At 43.1% G+C, this 26259-nt stretch overlaps 1 protein-coding gene across 1 annotated transcript in view; it reads right to left on the bottom strand.

The window, feature by feature from the left end:
* Positions 1 to 280: 280 nt before the first annotated feature.
* Positions 281 to 26259, bottom strand: part of LOC110526496 (uncharacterized) — a 38514-nt gene continuing 12535 nt past the window's right edge. Inside the window, exons 30-48 of the mRNA XM_090238773.1 lie at positions 6496 to 26112; positions 6112 to 6356; positions 5794 to 5965; positions 5295 to 5542; positions 4918 to 5101; positions 4632 to 4830; positions 4262 to 4440; positions 4099 to 4168; positions 3877 to 4007; positions 3509 to 3543; positions 3053 to 3221; positions 2805 to 2903; positions 2649 to 2689; positions 2255 to 2377; positions 1908 to 2006; positions 1537 to 1665; positions 1205 to 1244; positions 987 to 1110; positions 281 to 673 (exon numbers count right to left, since the gene is read on the bottom strand). Of these exons, the coding sequence (XP_090094899.1) occupies positions 466 to 673; positions 987 to 1110; positions 1205 to 1244; positions 1537 to 1665; positions 1908 to 2006; positions 2255 to 2377; positions 2649 to 2689; positions 2805 to 2903; positions 3053 to 3221; positions 3509 to 3543; positions 3877 to 4007; positions 4099 to 4168; positions 4262 to 4440; positions 4632 to 4830; positions 4918 to 5101; positions 5295 to 5542; positions 5794 to 5965; positions 6112 to 6356; positions 6496 to 26112 (22112 nt within the window). The 3' untranslated portion in view covers positions 281 to 465. The remainder of the gene's footprint in view (positions 674 to 986; positions 1111 to 1204; positions 1245 to 1536; positions 1666 to 1907; positions 2007 to 2254; positions 2378 to 2648; positions 2690 to 2804; positions 2904 to 3052; positions 3222 to 3508; positions 3544 to 3876; positions 4008 to 4098; positions 4169 to 4261; positions 4441 to 4631; positions 4831 to 4917; positions 5102 to 5294; positions 5543 to 5793; positions 5966 to 6111; positions 6357 to 6495; positions 26113 to 26259) is intronic.

A 26259-nucleotide genomic window follows, 5' to 3' on the forward strand; every position in this document is an offset into this window, starting at 1 on the left:
GTTGTCCCACAGTGTTGTCCCTGGATATATCTAGAGGTTAGCTAAGTGCGTTGCTCAAGGACAACAGTAGGAAGTGGCGCCAGGGATCTGAAACCAGCAACCTTCTGATTACTGATCCGTTTTTCTGAACTAACACCATCTCAAATGTAAATAAGTGTTTGACACTTTGAATTGTGGTTGTTTATCTGGAAAAGGATAGGCCATTGTTGAACTGGGTGTCTGCAATCAAATATTTCAAATATTTCTCAACAGACTTTCAAAAGGAATGAAAACAAGAACGTGGTATGTATGCATAGCCTATTGCCAACTTTATTTATGTGTTTTGAATGGCTAAAACAAAACTAAATTTGACAAAAAAGCTGAAACTTTTTCTCCTTCTAGGAGATTACTTTGCAGGAAAGTGAACAACTTGAGCATAAATAGAGAACTAATCTAAGCAGTAAAGGGATAGTAGTGGAGAGTCATTCATCTTCTCCTGCGTCGTGACCCTGCGACCTGGGTCGCCTCTGGGGTCACGCACTCTGTCCTCTGGCAGCCACATTTATTGATGTGAATGTAGGAGTGGTTGAACTTTGACCCGTCTGGGCAGATCATCTCCACTTCCTTCTTGGTGGTGGATACTTCCCGACAACAGGTACAAGAGCGCTCCATCATGTTGGCCTCAAGAGAATACCTGAAAACATAAAGGAGAGGCGATGTTATTATGCGGATGTAGTGATGGTAGCAGTTGTAATTATATAACATTGGCTGTGTTTAAACAGGCAGCCGAATTCTGATGTAATGACCAATCAGATGAGCTCTTTTGACAATAATTGGGCAGAATATCAGCATAGGGCTGCCTTTGTAAACACAGCCATTGTAACATAACATATTAGTGAAAATATAATTTGTAGTTTGCATTTAGACAGGCAGCCCAATTATATTTAATTGGGAGGATTAATGTGTTAGTGTTCCTGAAATATTTCAGGAATGATCAAAATACTCACATGGCGTAGGTGCCACAGGATCCTCCGCATGTTGTCACTTCCACCTCGTTTGCAGACTTGCACCCATTGCTGTCCAGGTACACTTTTCCCTTTGTCACGTTGCATGGCTTATATTTTGGAACACCTGCACACAAAAGTGACATTTTCCAATACCTGATAAAGGGCAAGAATGATTTACAAATGTCTATCACAAAGGATGGTGTTAAAAATACACTCACAGACATGGCAGCAACCATCTGGAGCAATGACTTCAGTTCCCTTAAAAACAAGAAAATAGAAGAAAAAACAAGAACATTTTTAAGTCACTGGCGTAGCGTTTACCAAACTCACTCCACATGTTTTTCAGTGCAGTGTTCTTGCATTGTTCACTTTACGCAACAGGTGTAAATAACCTCACATAAATACACAGTAGGTACGCAACAGGCCTTGGTCTGAGCGACTGGGCATATTTAAACTGTATTTCACAAGTATGAATTTGCACATTGTCCAGTTTTTAAATGGGCCAGTTTCCCAGACCCAGATAATTTGCCAGATAATTATTGTAACTCACGGGTATGCAATCTTCTGGGTGGAAGTCAGGGCACACGGTTTTAGCCTCAATTGGGATGAATTGGTCCATAATCTTTACGCACTCAAACTTGAGACACTTGTCTCCAGATGGTATCCAGATGGAACCAGGCTATAGAGGTGAGAATGTGAAATATATTAACAGGAGATTCTTCAAATGATAAAAGATAAGATATACTATATCATCGCTAAGATAGTTATTTTGTGTAACACTTGAGTGCTAGATTAAAATTACATGTTGCTCTTTTTAAATAATCAAGGGAAATAGGACTGTATGTTTTATGAATTGTAAAAAGTAACAAAAAATTGTGAATCTGTGTGAGAGATAAATAATGCTGCCTGATGCTATTTTACCTGAATAGTGTGTGTGGTATTATCTGGCAGCATAACCACACAGCTTGTCTGTACACACTTCCCACAACACTGCCCAGGAACAGCTTGATGATCATAGCCCTGAAAGGAAGAAGACAGACCAGAGAGGAGAAAACCTTTATGATGTGCACATGATCTCTCTTATACCAATTTGTGATCCTGGTAACTCACTAGTAAATTACACTTATCCAGTAGTAGTCCAATAGTGAACGCAGAGGAATCAGTGTTATTATAATATTTTTACATGGATAAGGACTCACATTACACTAAGTATGTTGAATTACATAATGAGGCTAAAGTGTGTAGATGTGTCAATGGAGATCACTTACCTGCTGGCAGTGAGTGTCACATTCAGTAGGTTGACACTCAATGATATGTAGATGGGATTGGGCATCCACCCTGTCACCACACACACAATTCTTGCACTTGTCCCCAGGAACATTGGCACCTGGCTGGAATGAGAAAATACAATATTTCAATGGAAAATCTATGAATTGAGATGCTTTTTTTTGTCCTATCTAATCTCATACATGGATTGACCAAAACATTTTTTGTTGGCACCCTGATAGCTTAATGAAGGTATTTGTTTAGTTTAACTTATTTTATTTTTTTTGCGTATGCAAGTAAAATAACATTGTCCTTTTAATAAGTTACATTCAAAAGTGTTGATAATTTATAAGTGGTGGGACAGGCCAAATAACATAGCATAGAACGCATCCGCACCTGATATTCAGTGTTGTTAAACACACAGACATCCTTTGGCACTGTGGGGCAAAGAACATGGATAATCACTCAATACTGCAAGTAACATGTTGGGATTTCTGTAATATGCACAAATACTGTACACACACACTCAAGCACATGCAAACTCATACTCACCGCATTGATAAGTTGGGCAGCAGACTCCCATAGTTGCCTCTATCTCAAATCCGACTGGACAAGTTATCTTGGAAGTAGAGCATCGTGTGACATCACACTCTGTTTGGAAAGAAACAACTATTGTTTTAAAAAATATGCAAGTGGCCACATTGGTTGGATATATTAGGTAATCACCAAAAATATAAATGTTTTTAAAGAGTTGTTCCAAAGCCCCCATAAAGAGAATATTATCCAAGGAAGTCACTCACCGCATTTGTCCTTTTGACAACAGTCAACAGTTTCTACGACCTTAACTTGGCCCTCCTGATCACAGGTGAGAGGAGGCTGATGTTGGCATGCCACCGGCTGGCACTGGATTTCCAGACTGTATGGGTCACATACACAATCCTGGCAGTTGCTCACCCAGGTCTCATTAGCCTGCAATGAGGAATATTTTAAGCACATCAAGGTTTGTATGGACACTACCAGTACAAGGTTTAATCATTTAGTGTGTGGAATCATAAATTACTGAAGTGCTTTGTTCTATGAAAAGCACTATAGAAATGTAATACATTATTGTTATTATTATAGTTATTATTATTGCATACATTATTATACATGATTGTCAAAAGTGAACTACCCACATGATGTTAATGTGTATATCAGAAATGAATAGTTGTTCTTCCCTACTAAAACCTGTGAGTGAAATTCAAACACAATTTTACCTCTTTCCATTCTCCATTTGGCAACGGACAAATATCTGATGAACCAAAGAGAAAAAAATACATTCAAAAACGAAGTCATTGAAGTCCATTCCACTACTTTGTTTTGATAATGTACTGTATGTACCGGAATCACTTGATAAAATCAATATCAATCAAAATAAACCAAAACCCACACCATTGAAGTATCTGAAAAATGCTGTGGACATTTAAAAAAAAAATCAATTTCAAAAGACAACTACAGTAGCAACGAACAATTAACACTTTGTGCTTCCCAAAGTGAAGGCCAGCAGGATGTAGCTACTATCACAGCACAATACTGTAGGTCCCCACACCCTCAATATACAATGCTGTTATTTGACCATTCTTACCACAGCTGGGGATACAGTAGTTTGAGCTGGAACTCATCAAAGTGGTACCAGGAGGGCAATAGCATCCCTCCAATTGTATATCTCCCATGACGCTGAACTCATTTTGAGTCTGGATGAATTTAAAATTGTACCTGCAGAGATATTCAAAAAAAGTTTCAATAGCTGAGAGACTTTTCCTAGTCGTTATACCCATCCACTGAACAACAACAGCATTATACATACCAGGCATTACAGGTTGGTTCAACTTGTGGACCGCAGGCATTATAAACCTTGGGTTTCTCGCATGTGAAGTCTGTAGCAGGTGAGATAAAAAGGTTAATTACCAATAAGCTACATCATAGAGAGGTTGTCTGAGCTTTATGGTCTTGAGGAGTGACCTACTTACCACATTGTCCATTTGTATAATTTCTCCACTCAATACAGACTCCTGCTTGTGCACATGCATCAGCATAGGTCTGCAAGCTGGTGCAGCCAATGGTAACATCATCCATATGGCACACATCAAAGAAACATGCCACAAGGAATGGCTCATAGGGGATTATCTTATGGCAACTCTCAAAGACCCTTGAAAAGATGTCATGCTTCAGTTAGAGTAGATATTTAAATATGTTAATTCACTTTGTTTTGTCATCAGGCTTTGTCAAATGATTGCCGTGTTTTAGTATGTCAAGTTACTGTTCGCACTGAGATTATTCTGATTGAGAGGTTATCGATACTACAGAGGAGATGTATTGTGAATACTAATTGCTACTTACTTGCTTTGAATGAGATGACAAATGGGTGGATCGCAGCCTGTTGGTGGTGTTGGTGTCGGTTCTGGTGGTGGTAGTGGTGGTGTGCACTGACTGTTATTGTGGTCAGCAACATGCCATTGGTGTGCCATGTCTGGACAAGATGAATCGATAGTTCCATCTGGCAAGCGGCAGTCATCTGTCCGGTTGTTGTCACATGTACCTGAATAAGATTGAAAACCATCGTTAGACAATGAGACATCATGGGGTAATCATGGCAACAGAGTGACCATAAAACACCTGTACTCACCACACTGTCCCTCAGTGTTGCCACTGAACTGGTCCCAGGGCAGGTATATGCTAAACATAAGACCAGTGAAAGACACCTTGGCATTAATTGCTGGTATGACTAAAAGGGTCTCAATTCCGTTGTCTGTGATGCGGAAGTCCTTGGTCTCATATGCTGGGATGATGCGTTGCTGGTTTACATAAATCTAAGACAAAAATATTAAGAGATCGACAAAATGGTTACAATAATTTCTATACCCAATGTCTCCTATATCTAATACATAGAGGAAGTATATCCATCTTAAATGAAAGCTAATAAATATTTAAGCTAATCGAAAATCTAATCTCTATTCTAGGAAAAATTTCTTGAAGATACAGCATTTGAGATATTTTAATTACCAGACTTGTGAAAACTCCATCAACGTCCTTCTTGGTCATGAATATCTTGTAAGATTGGTAATAAATTGTCAGAGACTGAGGACAGGAAAGTCCATCTGGGGCATCACAATAGTAATTGTCGATTACAACACTGAAGTTGTACTTTGGCAGGATTTCTTTGACCAAGACGTAAGAACAATTTCCTTGGAAGCCATAGTATGTTCCATCAAAGGTGACATAGTGAGGGTCTCCCCAACCATAGCAGATACCTTAGTAAGAAGAGAACAATTAGCATTTAGAAGGACACGGATATGGAATGTTTTATGCTAAATGAATAGTGTGGTGCTGAAATGTTTCCAATGTGAGACATTCATGTGCATGTACTGCTATTAACTATAAGATAACTCTAAACCAGTCAAGAGTAAGGATTATTTTTCAGATTTTGAACTAAAATCAATCGATAAAGTACAATTTGTAAAACAAAGACTAAACTTTTTTTTAAACTTTGTTGTGAACTTACATTGACACTCATAGTGGAAACAACATCCAGATTCGTCATACACTTTGATCGGAGGATAGTTATTTTCACATGCTATTGGCTTCGGAGTCTCACAATGTACATGCTCATAAATAACTTTCCCGTTGGCGCATGTTCCGTTGGTGCACTGGTTATGTTTCCAGCTGTCACCGTTCTACAAACACAGACAAATATTAGGCTTGCAGGAAATGTCTACAAAATCATACAATTTTTTATGTGTTTTTATGAATCACCATTTTGTAAATAATAATTCCTATGGAATGTTTCCACAAAAGTTATTATCTATAGAAGAGCAAATACCTGTCTTGGAGGATGTTCATGGGGACAGTGTTGCTCAATTGTAGATTTTGGGGTGGTGGTTGGTCTTTCTGTTGTATGTGGTATTGTTGTTGTTGTTGGGAGCAGTGTAGTGGTGGGTGAAGTAGTGGTAACTGGGGTAGTTGTTACATCACATCTGAAGGAACGGGTTTCTACTTTGCAAGTCTTGTTGCAGAGACCAATGTAGCACCATCCATCATGGTCAGAGACATTGTAAACAATTGAGCCTGAAAGTATTTTGAAGAGTATTACATTTTGTACAATTGAACATGCATAATTCAATATAAACTGAATATTATGAATGACTGAACTAATGGTAAAATACAAAAGGTTTCAAATGTGAAAAGGTGGAAAATAAAAACTTACCAATGGAGAAATCACGATGATTGAAATGGCAAAAACAAACGGGTTCAGTGGATGTAATTGTTGGTGATGTTGTTCCACCAGATGTTACAGGAAATGAGGTTGTAGGAAAAGTACTAGTTATGGGTGGCTGAGTTGTTGTTGTTGTTGTCGTGGGAACAAATTCTGTGGTGATCGGGATGTGTGTTGTGGGAGGACATTGACAACATTTCACTCGTATCTCGTAATCAAAGCACTTTTGCTGAAGACCTTGCTCATTGTTTTTACAAATCAGTCCAACGGATGGATTGCAAGTCACGTCTTGGCCAAGCTGAGAGATCTGAAGTCCAGGGTATTGTTTTGCTCTACATTCAACTGCCTCTGGAGCTGAGCAAATGTGATAACCACTAGCAATGATGTTCTTAATGGATTCATTATCTCCACCTTCAGAGCCAGAGGTTGGCTGACCAAGGTTGATCCAGTCTGACCACACACAACTTTCTTCACCAGTGCACTGGGTAGTTGATGCTCCTGTTGAGGTTGATGTAGGAGTAGAGGTTGGAGTTGTAGTAGAAGGCAGAGTAGTTGTTTTTGTGGTAGATGGAGCTGTTGAAGTTAAGATTGTAGTAGTGGGTGTAGGAGTCGTGGTCGACAGAACTGTTGTTGTTGTTGTTGTTGTTGTTGTCGGGATGTGTGTTGTGGGAGGACATTGACAACATTTCACTCGTATCTCGTAATCGAAGCACTTTTGCTGAAGACCTTGCTCATTGTTTTTACAAATCAGTCCAACGGATGGATTGCAAGTCACGTCTTGGCCAAGCTGAGAGATCTGAAGTCCAGGGTATTGTTTTGCTCTACATTCAACTGCCTCTGGAGCTGAGCAAATGTGATAACCACTAGCAATGATGTTCTTAATGGATTCATTATCTCCACCTTCAGAGCCAGAGGTTGGCTGACCAAGGTTGATCCAGTCTGACCACACACAACTTTCTTCACCAGTGCACTGGGTAGTTGATGCTCCTGTTGAGGTTGATGTAGGAGTAGAGGTTGGAGTTGTAGTAGAAGGCAGAGTAGTTGTTTTTGTGGTAGATGGAGCTGTTGAAGTTAAGATTGTAGTAGTGGGTGTAGGAGTCGTGGTCGACAGAACTGTTGTTGTTGTTGTTGTTGTTGTCGGGATGTGTGTTGTGGGAGGACATTGACAACATTTCACTCGTATCTCGTAATCGAAGCACTTTTGCTGAAGACCTTGCTCATTGTTTTTACAAATCAGTCCAACGGATGGATTGCAAGTCACGTCTTGGCCAAGCTGAGAGATCTGAAGTCCAGGGTATTGTTTTGCTCTACATTCAACTGCCTCTGGAGCTGAGCAAATGTGATAACCACTAGCAATGATGTTCTTAATGGATTCATTATCTCCACCTTCAGAGCCAGAGGTTGGCTGACCAAGGTTGATCCAGTCTGACCACACACAACTTTCTTCACCAGTGCACTGGGTAGTTGATGCTCCTGTTGAGGTTGATGTAGGAGTAGAGGTTGGAGTTGTAGTAGAAGGCAGAGTAGTTGTTTTTGTGGTAGATGGAGCTGTTGAAGTTAAGATTGTAGTAGTGGGTGTAGGAGTCGTGGTCGACAGAACTGTTGTTGTTGTTGTTGTTGTTGTCGGGATGTGTGTTGTGGGAGGACATTGACAACATTTCACTCGTATCTCGTAATCGAAGCACTTTTGCTGAAGACCTTGCTCATTGTTTTTACAAATCAGTCCAACGGATGGATTGCAAGTCACGTCTTGGCCAAGCTGAGAGATCTGAAGTCCAGGGTATTGTTTTGCTCTACATTCAACTGCCTCTGGAGCTGAGCAAATGTGATAACCACTAGCAATGATGTTCTTAATGGATTCATTATCTCCACCTTCAGAGCCAGAGGTTGGCTGACCAAGGTTGATCCAGTCTGACCACACACAACTTTCTTCACCAGTGCACTGGGTAGTTGATGCTCCTGTTGAGGTTGATGTAGGAGTAGAGGTTGGAGTTGTAGTAGAAGGCAGAGTTGTTGTTTTTGTGGTAGATGGAGCTGTCGAAGTTAAGATTGTAGTAGTGGATGTAGGAGTCGTGGTCGACAGAACTGTTGTTGTTGTTGTTGTTGTTGTCGGGATGTGTGTTGTGGGAGGACATTGACAACATTTCACTCGTATCTCGTAATCGAAGCACTTTTGCTGAAGACCTTGCTCATTGTTTTTACAAATCAGTCCAACGGATGGATTGCAAGTCACGTCTTGGCCAAGCTGAGAGATCTGAAGTCCAGGGTATTGTTTTGCTCTACATTCAACTGCCTCTGGAGCTGAGCAAATGTGATAACCACTAGCAATGATGTTCTTAATGGATTCATTATCTCCACCTTCAGAGCCAGAGGTTGGCTGACCAAGGTTGATCCAGTCTGACCACACACAACTTTCTTCACCAGTGCACTGGGTAGTTGATGCTCCTGTTGAGGTTGATGTAGGAGTAGAGGTTGGAGTTGTAGTAGAAGGCAGAGTAGTTGTTTTTGTGGTAGATGGAGCTGTTGAAGTTAAGATTGTAGTAGTGGGTGTAGGAGTCGTGGTCGACAGAACTGTTGTTGTTGTTGTTGTTGTTGTCGGGATGTGTGTTGTGGGAGGACATTGACAACATTTCACTCGTATCTCGTAATCGAAGCACTTTTGCTGAAGACCTTGCTCATTGTTTTTACAAATCAGTCCAACGGATGGATTGCAAGTCACGTCTTGGCCAAGCTGAGAGATCTGAAGTCCAGGGTATTGTTTTGCTCTACATTCAACTGCCTCTGGAGCTGAGCAAATGTGATAACCACTAGCAATGATGTTCTTAATGGATTCATTATCTCCACCTTCAGAGCCAGAGGTTGGCTGACCAAGGTTGATCCAGTCTGACCACACACAACTTTCTTCACCAGTGCACTGGGTAGTTGATGCTCCTGTTGAGGTTGATGTAGGAGTAGAGGTTGGAGTTGTAGTAGAAGGCAGAGTTGTTGTTTTTGTGGTAGATGGAGCTGTCGAAGTTAAGATTGTAGTAGTGGGTGTAGGAGTCGTGGTCGACAGAACTGTTGTTGTTGTTGTTGTTGTTGTCGGGATGTGTGTTGTGGGAGGACATTGACAACATTTCACTCGTATCTCGTAATCGAAGCACTTTTGCTGAAGACCTTGCTCATTGTTTTTACAAATCAGTCCAACGGATGGATTGCAAGTCACGTCTTGGCCAAGCTGAGAGATCTGAAGTCCAGGGTATTGTTTTGCTCTACATTCAACTGCCTCTGGAGCTGAGCAAATGTGATAACCACTAGCAATGATGTTCTTAATGGATTCATTATCTCCACCTTCAGAGCCAGAGGTTGGCTGATCAAGGTTGATCCAGTCTGACCACACACAACTTTCTTCACCAGTGCACTGGGTAGTTGATGCTCCTGTTGAGGTTGATGTAGGAGTAGAGGTTGGAGTTGTAGTAGAAGGCAGAGTTGTTGTTTTTGTGGTAGATGGAGCTGTCGAAGTTAAGATTGTAGTAGTGGGTGTAGGAGTCGTGGTCGACAGAACTGTTGTTGTTGTTGTTGTTGTTGTCGGGATGTGTGTTGTGGGAGGACATTGACAACATTTCACTCGTATCTCGTAATCGAAGCACTTTTGCTGAAGACCTTGCTCATTGTTTTTACAAATCAGTCCAACGGATGGATTGCAAGTCACGTCTTGGCCAAGCTGAGAGATCTGAAGTCCAGGGTATTGTTTTGCTCTACATTCAACTGCCTCTGGAGCTGAGCAAATGTGATAACCACTAGCAATGATGTTCTTAATGGATTCATTATCTCCACCTTCAGAGCCAGAGGTTGGCTGACCAAGGTTGATCCAGTCTGACCACACACAACTTTCTTCACCAGTGCACTGGGTAGTTGATGCTCCTGTTGAGGTTGATGTAGGAGTAGAGGTTGGAGTTGTAGTAGAAGGCAGAGTAGTTGTTTTTGTGGTAGATGGAGCTGTTGAAGTTAAGATTGTAGTAGTGGGTGTAGGAGTCGTGGTCGACAGAACTGTTGTTGTTGTTGTTGTTGTTGTCGGGATGTGTGTTGTGGGAGGACATTGACAACATTTCACTCGTATCTCGTAATCGAAGCACTTTTGCTGAAGACCTTGCTCATTGTTTTTACAAATCAGTCCAACGGATGGATTGCAAGTCACGTCTTGGCCAAGCTGAGAGATCTGAAGTCCAGGGTATTGTTTTGCTCTACATTCAACTGCCTCTGGAATTGAGCAAATGTGATAACCACTAGCAATGATGTTCTTAATGGATTCATTATCTCCACCTTCAGAGCCAGAGGTTGGCTGACCAAGGTTGATCCAGTCTGACCACACACAACTTTCTTCACCAGTGCACTGGGTAGTTGATGCTCCTGTTGAGGTTGATGTAGGAGTAGAGGTTGGAGTTGTAGTAGAAGGCAGAGTAGTTGTTTTTGTGGTAGATGGAGCTGTTGAAGTTAAGATTGTAGTAGTGGGTGTAGGAGTCGTGGTCGACAGAACTGTTGTTGTTGTTGTTGTTGTTGTCGGGATGTGTGTTGTGGGAGGACATTGACAACATTTCACTCGTATCTCGTAATCGAAGCACTTTTGCTGAAGACCTTGCTCATTGTTTTTACAAATCAGTCCAACGGATGGATTGCAAGTCACGTCTTGGCCAAGCTGAGAGATCTGAAGTCCAGGGTATTGTTTTGCTCTACATTCAACTGCCTCTGGAGCTGAGCAAATGTGATAACCACTAGCAATGATGTTCTTAATGGATTCATTATCTCCACCTTCAGAGCCAGAGGTTGGCTGACCAAGGTTGATCCAGTCTGACCACACACAACTTTCTTCACCAGTGCACTGGGTAGTTGATGCTCCTGTTGAGGTTGATGTAGGAGTAGAGGTTGGAGTTGTAGTAGAAGGCAGAGTAGTTGTTTTTGTGGTAGATGGAGCTGTTGAAGTTAAGATTGTAGTAGTGGGTGTAGGAGTCGTGGTCGACAGAACTGTTGTTGTTGTTGTTGTTGTTGTCGGGATGTGTGTTGTGGGAGGACATTGACAACATTTCACTCGTACCTCGTAATCGAAGCACTTTTGCTGAAGACCTTGCTCATTGTTTTTACAAATCAGTCCAACGGATGGATTGCAAGTCACGTCTTGGCCAAGCTGAGAGATCTGAAGTCCAGGGTATTGTTTTGCTCTACATTCAACTGCCTCTGGAGCTGAGCAAATGTGATAACCACTAGCAATGATGTTCTTAATGGATTCATTATCTCCACCTTCAGAGCCAGAGGTTGGCTGACCAAGGTTGATCCAGTCTGACCACACACAACTTTCTTCACCAGTGCACTGGGTAGTTGATGCTCCTGTTGAGGTTGATGTAGGAGTAGAGGTTGGAGTTGTAGTAGAAGGCAGAGTAGTTGTTTTTGTGGTAGATGGAGCTGTTGAAGTTAAGATTGTAGTAGTGGGTGTAGGAGTCGTGGTCGACAGAACTGTTGTTGTTGTTGTTGTTGTTGTCGGGATGTGTGTTGTGGGAGGACATTGACAACATTTCACTCGTATCTCGTAATCGAAGCACTTTTGCTGAAGACCTTGCTCATTGTTTTTACAAATCAGTCCAACGGATGGATTGCAAGTCACGTCTTGGCCAAGCTGAGAGATCTGAAGTCCAGGGTATTGTTTTGCTCTACATTCAACTGCCTCTGGAGCTGAGCAAATGTGATAACCACTAGCAATGATGTTCTTAATGGATTCATTATCTCCACCTTCAGAGCCAGAGGTTGGCTGACCAAGGTTGATCCAGTCTGACCACACACAACTTTCTTCACCAGTGCACTGGGTAGTTGATGCTCCTGTTGAGGTTGATGTAGGAGTAGAGGTTGGAGTTGTAGTAGAAGGCAGAGTTGTTGTTTTTGTGGTAGATGGAGCTGTCGAAGTTAAGATTGTAGTAGTGGGTGTAGGAGTCGTGGTCGACAGAACTGTTGTTGTTGTTGTTGTTGTTGTTGTTGTCGGGATGTGTGTTGTGGGAGGACATTGACAACATTTCACTCGTATCTCGTAATCGAAGCACTTTTGCTGAAGACCTTGCTCATTGTTTTTACAAATCAGTCCAACGGATGGATTGCAAGTCACGTCTTGGCCAAGCTGAGAGATCTGAAGTCCAGGGTATTGTTTTGCTCTACATTCAACTGCCTCTGGAGCTGAGCAAATGTGATAACCACTAGCAATGATGTTCTTAATGGATTCATTATCTCCACCTTCAGAGCCAGAGGTTGGCTGACCAAGGTTGATCCAGTCTGACCACACACAACTTTCTTCACCAGTGCACTGGGTAGTTGATGCTCCTGTTGAGGTTGATGTAGGAGTAGAGGTTGGAGTTGTAGTAGAAGGCAGAGTAGTTGTTTTTGTGGTAGATGGAGCTGTTGAAGTTAAGATTGTAGTAGTGGGTGTAGGAGTCGTGGTCGACAGAACTGTTGTTGTTGTTGTTGTTGTTGTCGGGATGTGTGTTGTGGGAGGACATTGACAACATTTCACTCGTATCTCGTAATCGAAGCACTTTTGCTGAAGACCTTGCTCATTGTTTTTACAAATCAGTCCAACGGATGGATTGCAAGTCACGTCTTGGCCAAGCTGAGAGATCTGAAGTCCAGGGTATTGTTTTGCTCTACATTCAACTGCCTCTGGAGCTGAGCAAATGTGATAACCACTAGCAATGATGTTCTTAATGGATTCATTATCTCCACCTTCAGAGCCAGAGGTTGGCTGACCAAGGTTGATCCAGTCTGACCACACACAACTTTCTTCACCAGTGCACTGGGTAGTTGATGCTCCTGTTGAGGTTGATGTAGGAGTAGAGGTTGGAGTTGTAGTAGAAGGCAGAGTAGTTGTTTTTGTGGTAGATGGAGCTGTTGAAGTTAAGATTGTAGTAGTGGGTGTAGGAGTCGTGGTCGACAGAACTGTTGTTGTTGTTGTTGTTGTTGTCGGGATGTGTGTTGTGGGAGGACATTGACAACATTTCACTCGTATCTCGTAATCGAAGCACTTTTGCTGAAGACCTTGCTCATTGTTTTTACAAATCAGTCCAACGGATGGATTGCAAGTCACGTCTTGGCCAAGCTGAGAGATCTGAAGTCCAGGGTATTGTTTTGCTCTACATTCAACTGCCTCTGGAGCTGAGCAAATGTGATAACCACTAGCAATGATGTTCTTAATGGATTCATTATCTCCACCTTCAGAGCCAGAGGTTGGCTGACCAAGGTTGATCCAGTCTGACCACACACAACTTTCTTCACCAGTGCACTGGGTAGTTGATGCTCCTGTTGAGGTTGATGTAGGAGTAGAGGTTGGAGTTGTAGTAGAAGGCAGAGTTGTTGTTTTTGTGGTAGATGGAGCTGTCGAAGTTAAGATTGTAGTAGTGGGTGTAGGAGTCGTGGTCGACAGAACTGTTGTTGTTGTTGTTGTTGTTGTCGGGATGTGTGTTGTGGGAGGACATTGACAACATTTCACTCGTATCTCGTAATCGAAGCACTTTTGCTGAAGACCTTGCTCATTGTTTTTACAAATCAGTCCAACGGATGGATTGCAAGTCACGTCTTGGCCAAGCTGAGAGATCTGAAGTCCAGGGTATTGTTTTGCTCTACATTCAACTGCCTCTGGAGCTGAGCAAATGTGATAACCACTAGCAATGATGTTCTTAATGGATTCATTATCTCCACCTTCAGAGCCAGAGGTTGGCTGACCAAGGTTGATCCAGTCTGACCACACACAACTTTCTTCACCAGTGCACTGGGTAGTTGATGCTCCTGTTGAGGTTGATGTAGGAGTAGAGGTTGGAGTTGTAGTAGAAGGCAGAGTAGTTGTTTTTGTGGTAGATGGAGCTGTTGAAGTTAAGATTGTAGTAGTGGGTGTAGGAGTCGTGGTCGACAGAACTGTTGTTGTTGTTGTTGTTGTTGTCGGGATGTGTGTTGTGGGAGGACATTGACAACATTTCACTCGTATCTTGTAATCGAAGCACTTTTGCTGAAGACCTTGCTCATTGTTTTTACAAATCAGTCCAACGGATGGATTGCAAGTCACGTCTTGGCCAAGCTGAGAGATCTGAAGTCCAGGGTATTGTTTTGCTCTACATTCAACTGCCTCTGGAGCTGAGCAAATGTGATAACCACTAGCAATGATGTTCTTAATGGATTCATTATCTCCACCTTCAGAGCCAGAGGTTGGCTGACCAAGGTTGATCCAGTCTGACCACACACAACTTTCTTCACCAGTGCACTGGGTAGTTGATGCTCCTGTTGAGGTTGATGTAGGAGTAGAGGTTGGAGTTGTAGTAGAAGGCAGAGTAGTTGTTTTTGTGGTAGATGGAGCTGTCGAAGTTAAGATTGTAGTAGTGGGTGTAGGAGTCGTGGTCGACAGAACTGTTGTTGTTGTTGTTGTTGTTGTCGGGATGTGTGTTGTGGGAGGACATTGACAACATTTCACTCGTATCTCGTAATCAAAGCACTTTTGCTGAAGACCTTGCTCATTGTTTTTACAAATCAGTCCAACGGATGGATTGCAAGTCACGTCTTGGCCAAGCTGAGAGATCTGAAGTCCAGGGTATTGTTTTGCTCTACATTCAACTGCCTCTGGAATTGAGCAAATGTGATAACCACTAGCAATGATGTTCTTAATGGATTCATTATCTCCACCTTCAGAGCCAGAGGTTGGCTGACCAAGGTTGATCCAGTCTGACCACACACAACTTTCTTCACCAGTGCACTGGGTAGTTGATGCTCCTGTTGAGGTTGATGTAGGAGTAGAGGTTGGAGTTGTAGTAGAAGGCAGAGTAGTTGTTTTTGTGGTAGATGGAGCTGTTGAAGTTAAGATTGTAGTAGTGGGTGTAGGAGTCGTGGTCGACAGAACTGTTGTTGTTGTTGTTGTTGTTGTCGGGATGTGTGTTGTGGGAGGACATTGACAACATTTCACTCGTATCTCGTAATCGAAGCACTTTTGCTGAAGACCTTGCTCATTGTTTTTACAAATCAGTCCAACGGATGGATTGCAAGTCACGTCTTGGCCAAGCTGAGAGATCTGAAGTCCAGGGTATTGTTTTGCTCTACATTCAACTGCCTCTGGAGCTGAGCAAATGTGATAACCACTAGCAATGATGTTCTTAATGGATTCATTATCTCCACCTTCAGAGCCAGAGGTTGGCTGACCAAGGTTGATCCAGTCTGACCACACACAACTTTCTTCACCAGTGCACTGGGTAGTTGATGCTCCTGTTGAGGTTGATGTAGGAGTAGAGGTTGGAGTTGTAGTAGAAGGCAGAGTAGTTGTTTTTGTGGTAGATGGAGCTGTTGAAGTTAAGATTGTAGTAGTGGGTGTAGGAGTCGTGGTCGACAGAACTGTTGTTGTTGTTGTTGTTGTTGTCGGGATGTGTGTTGTGGGAGGACATTGACAACATTTCACTCGTATCTCGTAATCGAAGCACTTTTGCTGAAGACCTTGCTCATTGTTTTTACAAATCAGTCCAACGGATGGATTGCAAGTCACGTCTTGGCCAAGCTGAGAGATCTGAAGTCCAGGGTATTGTTTTGCTCTACATTCAACTGCCTCTGGAGCTGAGCAAATGTGATAACCACTAGCAATGATGTTCTTAATGGATTCATTATCTCCACCTTCAGAGCCAGAGGTTGGCTGACCAAGGTTGATCCAGTCTGACCACACACAACTTTCTTCACCAGTGCACTGGGTAGTTGATGCTCCTGTTGAGGTTGATGTAGGAGTAGAGGTTGGAGTTGTAGTAGAAGGCAGAGTAGTTGTTTTTGTGGTAGATGGAGCTGTCGAAGTTAAGATTGTAGTAGTGGGTGTAGGAGTCGTGGTCGACAGAACTGTTGTTGTTGTTGTTGTTGTTGTCGGGATGTGTGTTGTGGGAGGACATTGACAACATTTCACTCGTATCTCGTAATCGAAGCACTTTTGCTGAAGACCTTGCTCATTGTTTTTACAAATCAGTCCAACGGATGGATTGCAAGTCACGTCTTGGCCAAGCTGAGAGATCTGAAGTCCAGGGTATTGTTTTGCTCTACATTCAACTGCCTCTGGAATTGAGCAAATGTGATAACCACTAGCAATGATGTTCTTAATGGATTCATTATCTCCACCTTCAGAGCCAGAGGTTGGCTGACCAAGGTTGATCCAGTCTGACCACACACAACTTTCTTCACCAGTGCACTGGGTAGTTGATGCTCCTGTTGAGGTTGATGTAGGAGTAGAGGTTGGAGTTGTAGTAGAAGGCAGAGTAGTTGTTTTTGTGGTAGATGGAGCTGTTGAAGTTAAGATTGTAGTAGTGGGTGTAGGAGTCGTGGTCGACAGAACTGTTGTTGTTGTTGTTGTTGTTGTCGGGATGTGTGTTGTGGGAGGACATTGACAACATTTCACTCGTATCTCGTAATCGAAGCACTTTTGCTGAAGACCTTGCTCATTGTTTTTACAAATCAGTCCAACGGATGGATTGCAAGTCACGTCTTGGCCAAGCTGAGAGATCTGAAGTCCAGGGTATTGTTTTGCTCTACATTCAACTGCCTCTGGAGCTGAGCAAATGTGATAACCACTAGCAATGATGTTCTTAATGGATTCATTATCTCCACCTTCAGAGCCAGAGGTTGGCTGACCAAGGTTGATCCAGTCTGACCACACACAACTTTCTTCACCAGTGCACTGGGTAGTTGATGCTCCTGTTGAGGTTGATGTAGGAGTAGAGGTTGGAGTTGTAGTAGAAGGCAGAGTAGTTGTTTTTGTGGTAGATGGAGCTGTTGAAGTTAAGATTGTAGTAGTGGGTGTAGGAGTCGTGGTCGACAGAACTGTTGTTGTTGTTGTTGTTGTTGTCGGGATGTGTGTTGTGGGAGGACATTGACAACATTTCACTCGTATCTCGTAATCGAAGCACTTTTGCTGAAGACCTTGCTCATTGTTTTTACAAATCAGTCCAACGGATGGATTGCAAGTCACGTCTTGGCCAAGCTGAGAGATCTGAAGTCCAGGGTATTGTTTTGCTCTACATTCAACTGCCTCTGGAGCTGAGCAAATGTGATAACCACTAGCAATGATGTTCTTAATGGATTCATTATCTCCACCTTCAGAGCCAGAGGTTGGCTGACCAAGGTTGATCCAGTCTGACCACACACAACTTTCTTCACCAGTGCACTGGGTAGTTGATGCTCCTGTTGAGGTTGATGTAGGAGTAGAGGTTGGAGTTGTAGTAGAAGGCAGAGTAGTTGTTTTTGTGGTAGATGGAGCTGTTGAAGTTAAGATTGTAGTAGTGGGTGTAGGAGTCGTGGTCGACAGAACTGTTGTTGTTGTTGTTGTTGTTGTCGGGATGTGTGTTGTGGGAGGACATTGACAACATTTCACTCGTATCTCGTAATCGAAGCACTTTTGCTGAAGACCTTGCTCATTGTTTTTACAAATCAGTCCAACGGATGGATTGCAAGTCACGTCTTGGCCAAGCTGAGAGATCTGAAGTCCAGGGTATTGTTTTGCTCTACATTCAACTGCCTCTGGAGCTGAGCAAATGTGATAACCACTAGCAATGATGTTCTTAATGGATTCATTATCTCCACCTTCAGAGCCAGAGGTTGGCTGACCAAGGTTGATCCAGTCTGACCACACACAACTTTCTTCACCAGTGCACTGGGTAGTTGATGCTCCTGTTGAGGTTGATGTAGGAGTAGAGGTTGGAGTTGTAGTAGAAGGCAGAGTAGTTGTTTTTGTGGTAGATGGAGCTGTTGAAGTTAAGATTGTAGTAGTGGGTGTAGGAGTCGTGGTCGACAGAACTGTTGTTGTTGTTGTTGTTGTTGTCGGGATGTGTGTTGTGGGAGGACATTGACAACATTTCACTCGTATCTCGTAATCGAAGCACTTTTGCTGAAGACCTTGCTCATTGTTTTTACAAATCAGTCCAACGGATGGATTGCAAGTCACGTCTTGGCCAAGCTGAGAGATCTGAAGTCCAGGGTATTGTTTTGCTCTACATTCAACTGCCTCTGGAGCTGAGCAAATGTGATAACCACTAGCAATGATGTTCTTAATGGATTCATTATCTCCACCTTCAGAGCCAGAGGTTGGCTGACCAAGGTTGATCCAGTCTGACCACACACAACTTTCTTCACCAGTGCACTGGGTAGTTGATGCTCCTGTTGAGGTTGATGTAGGAGTAGAGGTTGGAGTTGTAGTAGAAGGCAGAGTAGTTGTTTTTGTGGTAGATGGAGCTGTTGAAGTTAAGATTGTAGTAGTGGGTGTAGGAGTCGTGGTCGACAGAACTGTTGTTGTTGTTGTTGTTGTTGTCGGGATGTGTGTTGTGGGAGGACATTGACAACATTTCACTCGTATCTCGTAATCGAAGCACTTTTGCTGAAGACCTTGCTCATTGTTTTTACAAATCAGTCCAACGGATGGATTGCAAGTCACGTCTTGGCCAAGCTGAGAGATCTGAAGTCCAGGGTATTGTTTTGCTCTACATTCAACTGCCTCTGGAGCTGAGCAAATGTGATAACCACTAGCAATGATGTTCTTAATGGATTCATTATCTCCACCTTCAGAGCCAGAGGTTGGCTGACCAAGGTTGATCCAGTCTGACCACACACAACTTTCTTCACCAGTGCACTGGGTAGTTGATGCTCCTGTTGAGGTTGATGTAGGAGTAGAGGTTGGAGTTGTAGTAGAAGGCAGAGTTGTTGTTTTTGTGGTAGATGGAGCTGTCGAAGTTAAGATTGTAGTAGTGGGTGTAGGAGTCGTGGTCGACAGAACTGTTGTTGTTGTTGTTGTTGTTGTCGGGATGTGTGTTGTGGGAGGACATTGACAACATTTCACTCGTATCTCGTAATCGAAGCACTTTTGCTGAAGACCTTGCTCATTGTTTTTACAAATCAGTCCAACGGATGGATTGCAAGTCACGTCTTGGCCAAGCTGAGAGATCTGAAGTCCAGGGTATTGTTTTGCTCTACATTCAACTGCCTCTGGAGCTGAGCAAATGTGATAACCACTAGCAATGATGTTCTTAATGGATTCATTATCTCCACCTTCAGAGCCAGAGGTTGGCTGACCAAGGTTGATCCAGTCTGACCACACACAACTTTCTTCACCAGTGCACTGGGTAGTTGATGCTCCTGTTGAGGTTGATGTAGGAGTAGAGGTTGGAGTTGTAGTAGAAGGCAGAGTTGTTGTTTTTGTGGTAGATGGAGCTGTTGAAGTTAAGATTGTAGTAGTGGGTGTAGGAGTCGTGGTCGACAGAACTGTTGTTGTTGTTGTTGTTGTTGTCGGGATGTGTGTTGTGGGAGGACATTGACAACATTTCACTCGTATCTCGTAATCGAAGCACTTTTGCTGAAGACCTTGCTCATTGTTTTTACAAATCAGTCCAACGGATGGATTGCAAGTCACGTCTTGGCCAAGCTGAGAGATCTGAAGTCCAGGGTATTGTTTTGCTCTACATTCAACTGCCTCTGGAGCTGAGCAAATGTGATAACCACTAGCAATGATGTTCTTAATGGATTCATTATCTCCACCTTCAGAGCCAGAGGTTGGCTGACCAAGGTTGATCCAGTCTGACCACACACAACTTTCTTCACCAGTGCACTGGGTAGTTGATGCTCCTGTTGAGGTTGATGTAGGAGTAGAGGTTGGAGTTGTAGTAGAAGGCAGAGTAGTTGTTTTTGTGGTAGATGGAGCTGTTGAAGTTAAGATTGTAGTAGTGGGTGTAGGAGTCGTGGTCGACAGGACTGTTGTTGTTGTTGTTGTTGTTGTCGGGATGTGTGTTGTGGGAGGACATTGACAACATTTCACTCGTATCTCGTAATCGAAGCACTTTTGCTGAAGACCTTGCTCATTGTTTTTACAAATCAGTCCAACGGATGGATTGCAAGTCACGTCTTGGCCAAGCTGAGAGATCTGAAGTCCAGGGTATTGTTTTGCTCTACATTCAACTGCCTCTGGAGCTGAGCAAATGTGATAACCACTAGCAATGATGTTCTTAATGGATTCATTATCTCCACCTTCAGAGCCAGAGGTTGGCTGACCAAGGTTGATCCAGTCTGACCACACACAACTTTCTTCACCAGTGCACTGGGTAGTTGATGCTCCTGTTGAGGTTGATGTAGGAGTAGAGGTTGGAGTTGTAGTAGAAGGCAGAGTAGTTGTTTTTGTGGTAGATGGAGCTGTCGAAGTTAAGATTGTAGTAGTGGGTGTAGGAGTCGTGGTCGACAGAACTGTTGTTGTTGTTGTTGTTGTTGTCGGGATGTGTGTTGTGGGAGGACATTGACAACATTTCACTCGTATCTCGTAATCGAAGCACTTTTGCTGAAGACCTTGCTCATTGTTTTTACAAATCAGTCCAACGGATGGATTGCAAGTCACGTCTTGGCCAAGCTGAGAGATCTGAAGTCCAGGGTATTGTTTTGCTCTACATTCAACTGCCTCTGGAATTGAGCAAATGTGATAACCACTAGCAATGATGTTCTTAATGGATTCATTATCTCCACCTTCAGAGCCAGAGGTTGGCTGACCAAGGTTGATCCAGTCTGACCACACACAACTTTCTTCACCAGTGCACTGGGTAGTTGATGCTCCTGTTGAGGTTGATGTAGGAGTAGAGGTTGGAGTTGTAGTAGAAGGCAGAGTTGTTGTTTTTGTGGTAGATGGAGCTGTTGAAGTTAAGATTGTAGTAGTGGGTGTAGGAGTCGTGGTCGACAGAACTGTTGTTGTTGTTGTTGTTGTTGTCGGGATGTGTGTTGTGGGAGGACATTGACAACATTTCACTCGTATCTCGTAATCGAAGCACTTTTGCTGAAGACCTTGCTCATTGTTTTTACAAATCAGTCCAACGGATGGATTGCAAGTCACGTCTTGGCCAAGCTGAGAGATCTGAAGTCCAGGGTATTGTTTTGCTCTACATTCAACTGCCTCTGGAGCTGAGCAAATGTGATAACCACTAGCAATGATGTTCTTAATGGATTCATTATCTCCACCTTCAGAGCCAGAGGTTGGCTGACCAAGGTTGATCCAGTCTGACCACACACAACTTTCTTCACCAGTGCACTGGGTAGTTGATGCTCCTGTTGAGGTTGATGTAGGAGTAGAGGTTGGAGTTGTAGTAGAAGGCAGAGTAGTTGTTTTTGTGGTAGATGGAGCTGTTGAAGTTAAGATTGTAGTAGTGGGTGTAGGAGTCGTGGTCGACAGAACTGTTGTTGTTGTTGTTGTTGTTGTCGGGATGTGTGTTGTGGGAGGACATTGACAACATTTCACTCGTATCTCGTAATCGAAGCACTTTTGCTGAAGACCTTGCTCATTGTTTTTACAAATCAGTCCAACGGATGGATTGCAAGTCACGTCTTGGCCAAGCTGAGAGATCTGAAGTCCAGGGTATTGTTTTGCTCTACATTCAACTGCCTCTGGAGCTGAGCAAATGTGATAACCACTAGCAATGATGTTCTTAATGGATTCATTATCTCCACCTTCAGAGCCAGAGGTTGGCTGACCAAGGTTGATCCAGTCTGACCACACACAACTTTCTTCACCAGTGCACTGGGTAGTTGATGCTCCTGTTGAGGTTGATGTAGGAGTAGAGGTTGGAGTTGTAGTAGAAGGCAGAGTAGTTGTTTTTGTGGTAGATGGAGCTGTCGAAGTTAAGATTGTAGTAGTGGGTGTAGGAGTCGTGGTCGACAGAACTGTTGTTGTTGTTGTTGTTGTTGTCGGGATGTGTGTTGTGGGAGGACATTGACAACATTTCACTCGTATCTCGTAATCGAAGCACTTTTGCTGAAGACCTTGCTCATTGTTTTTACAAATCAGTCCAACGGATGGATTGCAAGTCACGTCTTGGCCAAGCTGAGAGATCTGAAGTCCAGGGTATTGTTTTGCTCTACATTCAACTGCCTCTGGAATTGAGCAAATGTGATAACCACTAGCAATGATGTTCTTAATGGATTCATTATCTCCACCTTCAGAGCCAGAGGTTGGCTGACCAAGGTTGATCCAGTCTGACCACACACAACTTTCTTCACCAGTGCACTGGGTAGTTGATGCTCCTGTTGAGGTTGATGTAGGAGTAGAGGTTGGAGTTGTAGTAGAAGGCAGAGTTGTTGTTTTTGTGGTAGATGGAGCTGTTGAAGTTAAGATTGTAGTAGTGGGTGTAGGAGTCGTGGTCGACAGAACTGTTGTTGTTGTTGTTGTTGTTGTCGGGATGTGTGTTGTGGGAGGACATTGACAACATTTCACTCGTATCTCGTAATCGAAGCACTTTTGCTGAAGACCTTGCTCATTGTTTTTACAAATCAGTCCAACGGATGGATTGCAAGTCACGTCTTGGCCAAGCTGAGAGATCTGAAGTCCAGGGTATTGTTTTGCTCTACATTCAACTGCCTCTGGAGCTGAGCAAATGTGATAACCACTAGCAATGATGTTCTTAATGGATTCATTATCTCCACCTTCAGAGCCAGAGGTTGGCTGACCAAGGTTGATCCAGTCTGACCACACACAACTTTCTTCACCAGTGCACTGGGTAGTTGATGCTCCTGTTGAGGTTGATGTAGGAGTAGAGGTTGGAGTTGTAGTAGAAGGCAGAGTAGTTGTTTTTGTGGTAGATGGAGCTGTTGAAGTTAAGATTGTAGTAGTGGGTGTAGGAGTCGTGGTCGACAGAACTGTTGTTGTTGTTGTTGTTGTTGTCGGGATGTGTGTTGTGGGAGGACATTGACAACATTTCACTCGTATCTCGTAATCGAAGCACTTTTGCTGAAGACCTTGCTCATTGTTTTTACAAATCAGTCCAACGGATGGATTGCAAGTCACGTCTTGGCCAAGCTGAGAGATCTGAAGTCCAGGGTATTGTTTTGCTCTACATTCAACTGCCTCTGGAGCTGAGCAAATGTGATAACCACTAGCAATGATGTTCTTAATGGATTCATTATCTCCACCTTCAGAGCCAGAGGTTGGCTGACCAAGGTTGATCCAGTCTGACCACACACAACTTTCTTCACCAGTGCACTGGGTAGTTGATGCTCCTGTTGAGGTTGATGTAGGAGTAGAGGTTGGAGTTGTAGTAGAAGGCAGAGTTGTTGTTTTTGTGGTAGATGGAGCTGTTGAAGTTAAGATTGTAGTAGTGGGTGTAGGAGTCGTGGTCGACAGAACTGTTGTTGTTGTTGTTGTTGTTGTCGGGATGTGTGTTGTGGGAGGACATTGACAACATTTCACTCGTATCTCGTAATCGAAGCACTTTTGCTGAAGACCTTGCTCATTGTTTTTACAAATCAGTCCAACGGATGGATTGCAAGTCACGTCTTGGCCAAGCTGAGAGATCTGAAGTCCAGGGTATTGTTTTGCTCTACATTCAACTGCCTCTGGAGCTGAGCAAATGTGATAACCACTAGCAATGATGTTCTTAATGGATTCATTATCTCCACCTTCAGAGCCAGAGGTTGGCTGACCAAGGTTGATCCAGTCTGACCACACACAACTTTCTTCACCAGTGCACTGGGTAGTTGATGCTCCTGTTGAGGTTGATGTAGGAGTAGAGGTTGGAGTTGTAGTAGAAGGCAGAGTTGTTGTTTTTGTGGTAGATGGAGCTGTTGAAGTTAAGATTGTAGTAGTGGGTGTAGGAGTCGTGGTCGACAGAACTGTTGTTGTTGTTGTTGTTGTTGTCGGGATGTGTGTTGTGGGAGGACATTGACAACATTTCACTCGTATCTCGTAATCGAAGCACTTTTGCTGAAGACCTTGCTCATTGTTTTTACAAATCAGTCCAACGGATGGATTGCAAGTCACGTCTTGGCCAAGCTGAGAGATCTGAAGTCCAGGGTATTGTTTTGCTCTACATTCAACTGCCTCTGGAGCTGAGCAAATGTGATAACCACTAGCAATGATGTTCTTAATGGATTCATTATCTCCACCTTCAGAGCCAGAGGTTGGCTGACCAAGGTTGATCCAGTCTGACCACACACAACTTTCTTCACCAGTGCACTGGGTAGTTGATGCTCCTGTTGAGGTTGATGTAGGAGTAGAGGTTGGAGTTGTAGTAGAAGGCAGAGTAGTTGTTTTTGTGGTAGATGGAGCTGTTGAAGTTAAGATTGTAGTAGTGGGTGTAGGAGTCGTGGTCGACAGAACTGTTGTTGTTGTTGTTGTTGTTGTCGGGATGTGTGTTGTGGGAGGACATTGACAACATTTCACTCGTATCTCGTAATCGAAGCACTTTTGCTGAAGACCTTGCTCATTGTTTTTACAAATCAGTCCAACGGATGGATTGCAAGTCACGTCTTGGCCAAGCTGAGAGATCTGAAGTCCAGGGTATTGTTTTGCTCTACATTCAACTGCCTCTGGAGCTGAGCAAATGTGATAACCACTAGCAATGATGTTCTTAATGGATTCATTATCTCCACCTTCAGAGCCAGAGGTTGGCTGACCAAGGTTGATCCAGTCTGACCACACACAACTTTCTTCACTACTGCACTGGGTAGTTGATGCTCCTGTTGAGGTTGATGTAGGAGTAGAGGTTGGAGTTGTAGTAGAAGGCAGAGTAGTTGTTTTTGTGGTAGATGGAGCTGTCGAAGTTAAGATTGTAGTAGTGGGTGTAGGAGTCGTGGTTGAAGGAATTGTTGTTGATGTGGTAGCTGGAGCAGGCGATGTCAAGATCGTAGTAGTGGGTGTTGTTGTGGTTGTTGGAGTTGTAGTTGTGGTCAGAGGTTGAGTTGAGGTTGAAGGAGTAGTGATTGTCATTGGTTTACTTGTTATTGTAGTTAATGTGGATGTTGACATTATTGTAGTTGTGACAGTAGGTGTAGTTGTAGATTCTTGTGTTGTAGTGTGACATTTCACAGTCTTACAACATTTTACCTTAATTTCATAGTCAAGGCATATTGGAGGAATACCTTGATCTTTGTTCTGGCATATTAATCCAACCTTTGTATTACATTCTACCTTCTGTCCTAATTCAGACATTGGGACCCCTGGATATCGCACTGCTTGGCATATGACATCCACTGGTTTTTCACAAATATGTTTTCCAGATTCTAGAATCTTTTTAATTGATTCATTGTCGCCACCCCCAGGACCAAATTGAGGATAGTCCACATTATACCAAGGTGACCACTCACAAACTGTGCAGGTAGGGGTTTTTGTATTCAACGTGGTTGTTGATATAGTGGAGGTGGTTGCTTTTGTAGTTGTTGTTGTCGTCGTAACAGGTGGTCTTGTAGTTGTTGGTGAAATGGTTGTAGGCTTAGATGTGCAAAGATCTTCATCACAGCAGAGGACTCGGACTTGGTAGTTAAAGCACAGTGGGAATGGACCTGACTGGTCTTCATTTCTGCAAGTCAACCCTTCTGCTACATTACACTGCACCACTTGGCCTACTTGGCTTATGCTAACATTTGGGTACTTCTCGGCTCTGCATTGGATGTTGCTTGGCTTCTCACATATATTGTGTCCCTCTGCTCTTATGTTGTTGTAGGTTTCAGAGTCTCCTCCTGGAGTTCCAAGTGTAGGGAATGTGGTATCAAACCACTGTGACCACACACATGGATATCCACATGTAGTAGTAAAGGTTGTTGGAGACACTGTTGTCTCTGTTGAAGATGTGGCTGGCTCTATAGAATCAGGGATTACATTACAGTTAGTCAGTTAAATACAAAAATATAAAAATATATTTTCTTCTTTTAGATTGGTGGTAATGTAACACAATCTAAGGAAGGTACCTAGTTAGCAATGTCTTCAGCCATTCTGATCATAAGAGA

Source organism: Oncorhynchus mykiss, chromosome 6 (assembly GCF_057628025.1).
Source record: "Oncorhynchus mykiss isolate SJ-2025 chromosome 6, ASM5762802v1, whole genome shotgun sequence".
Taxonomy (NCBI): domain Eukaryota; kingdom Metazoa; phylum Chordata; class Actinopteri; order Salmoniformes; family Salmonidae; genus Oncorhynchus; species Oncorhynchus mykiss.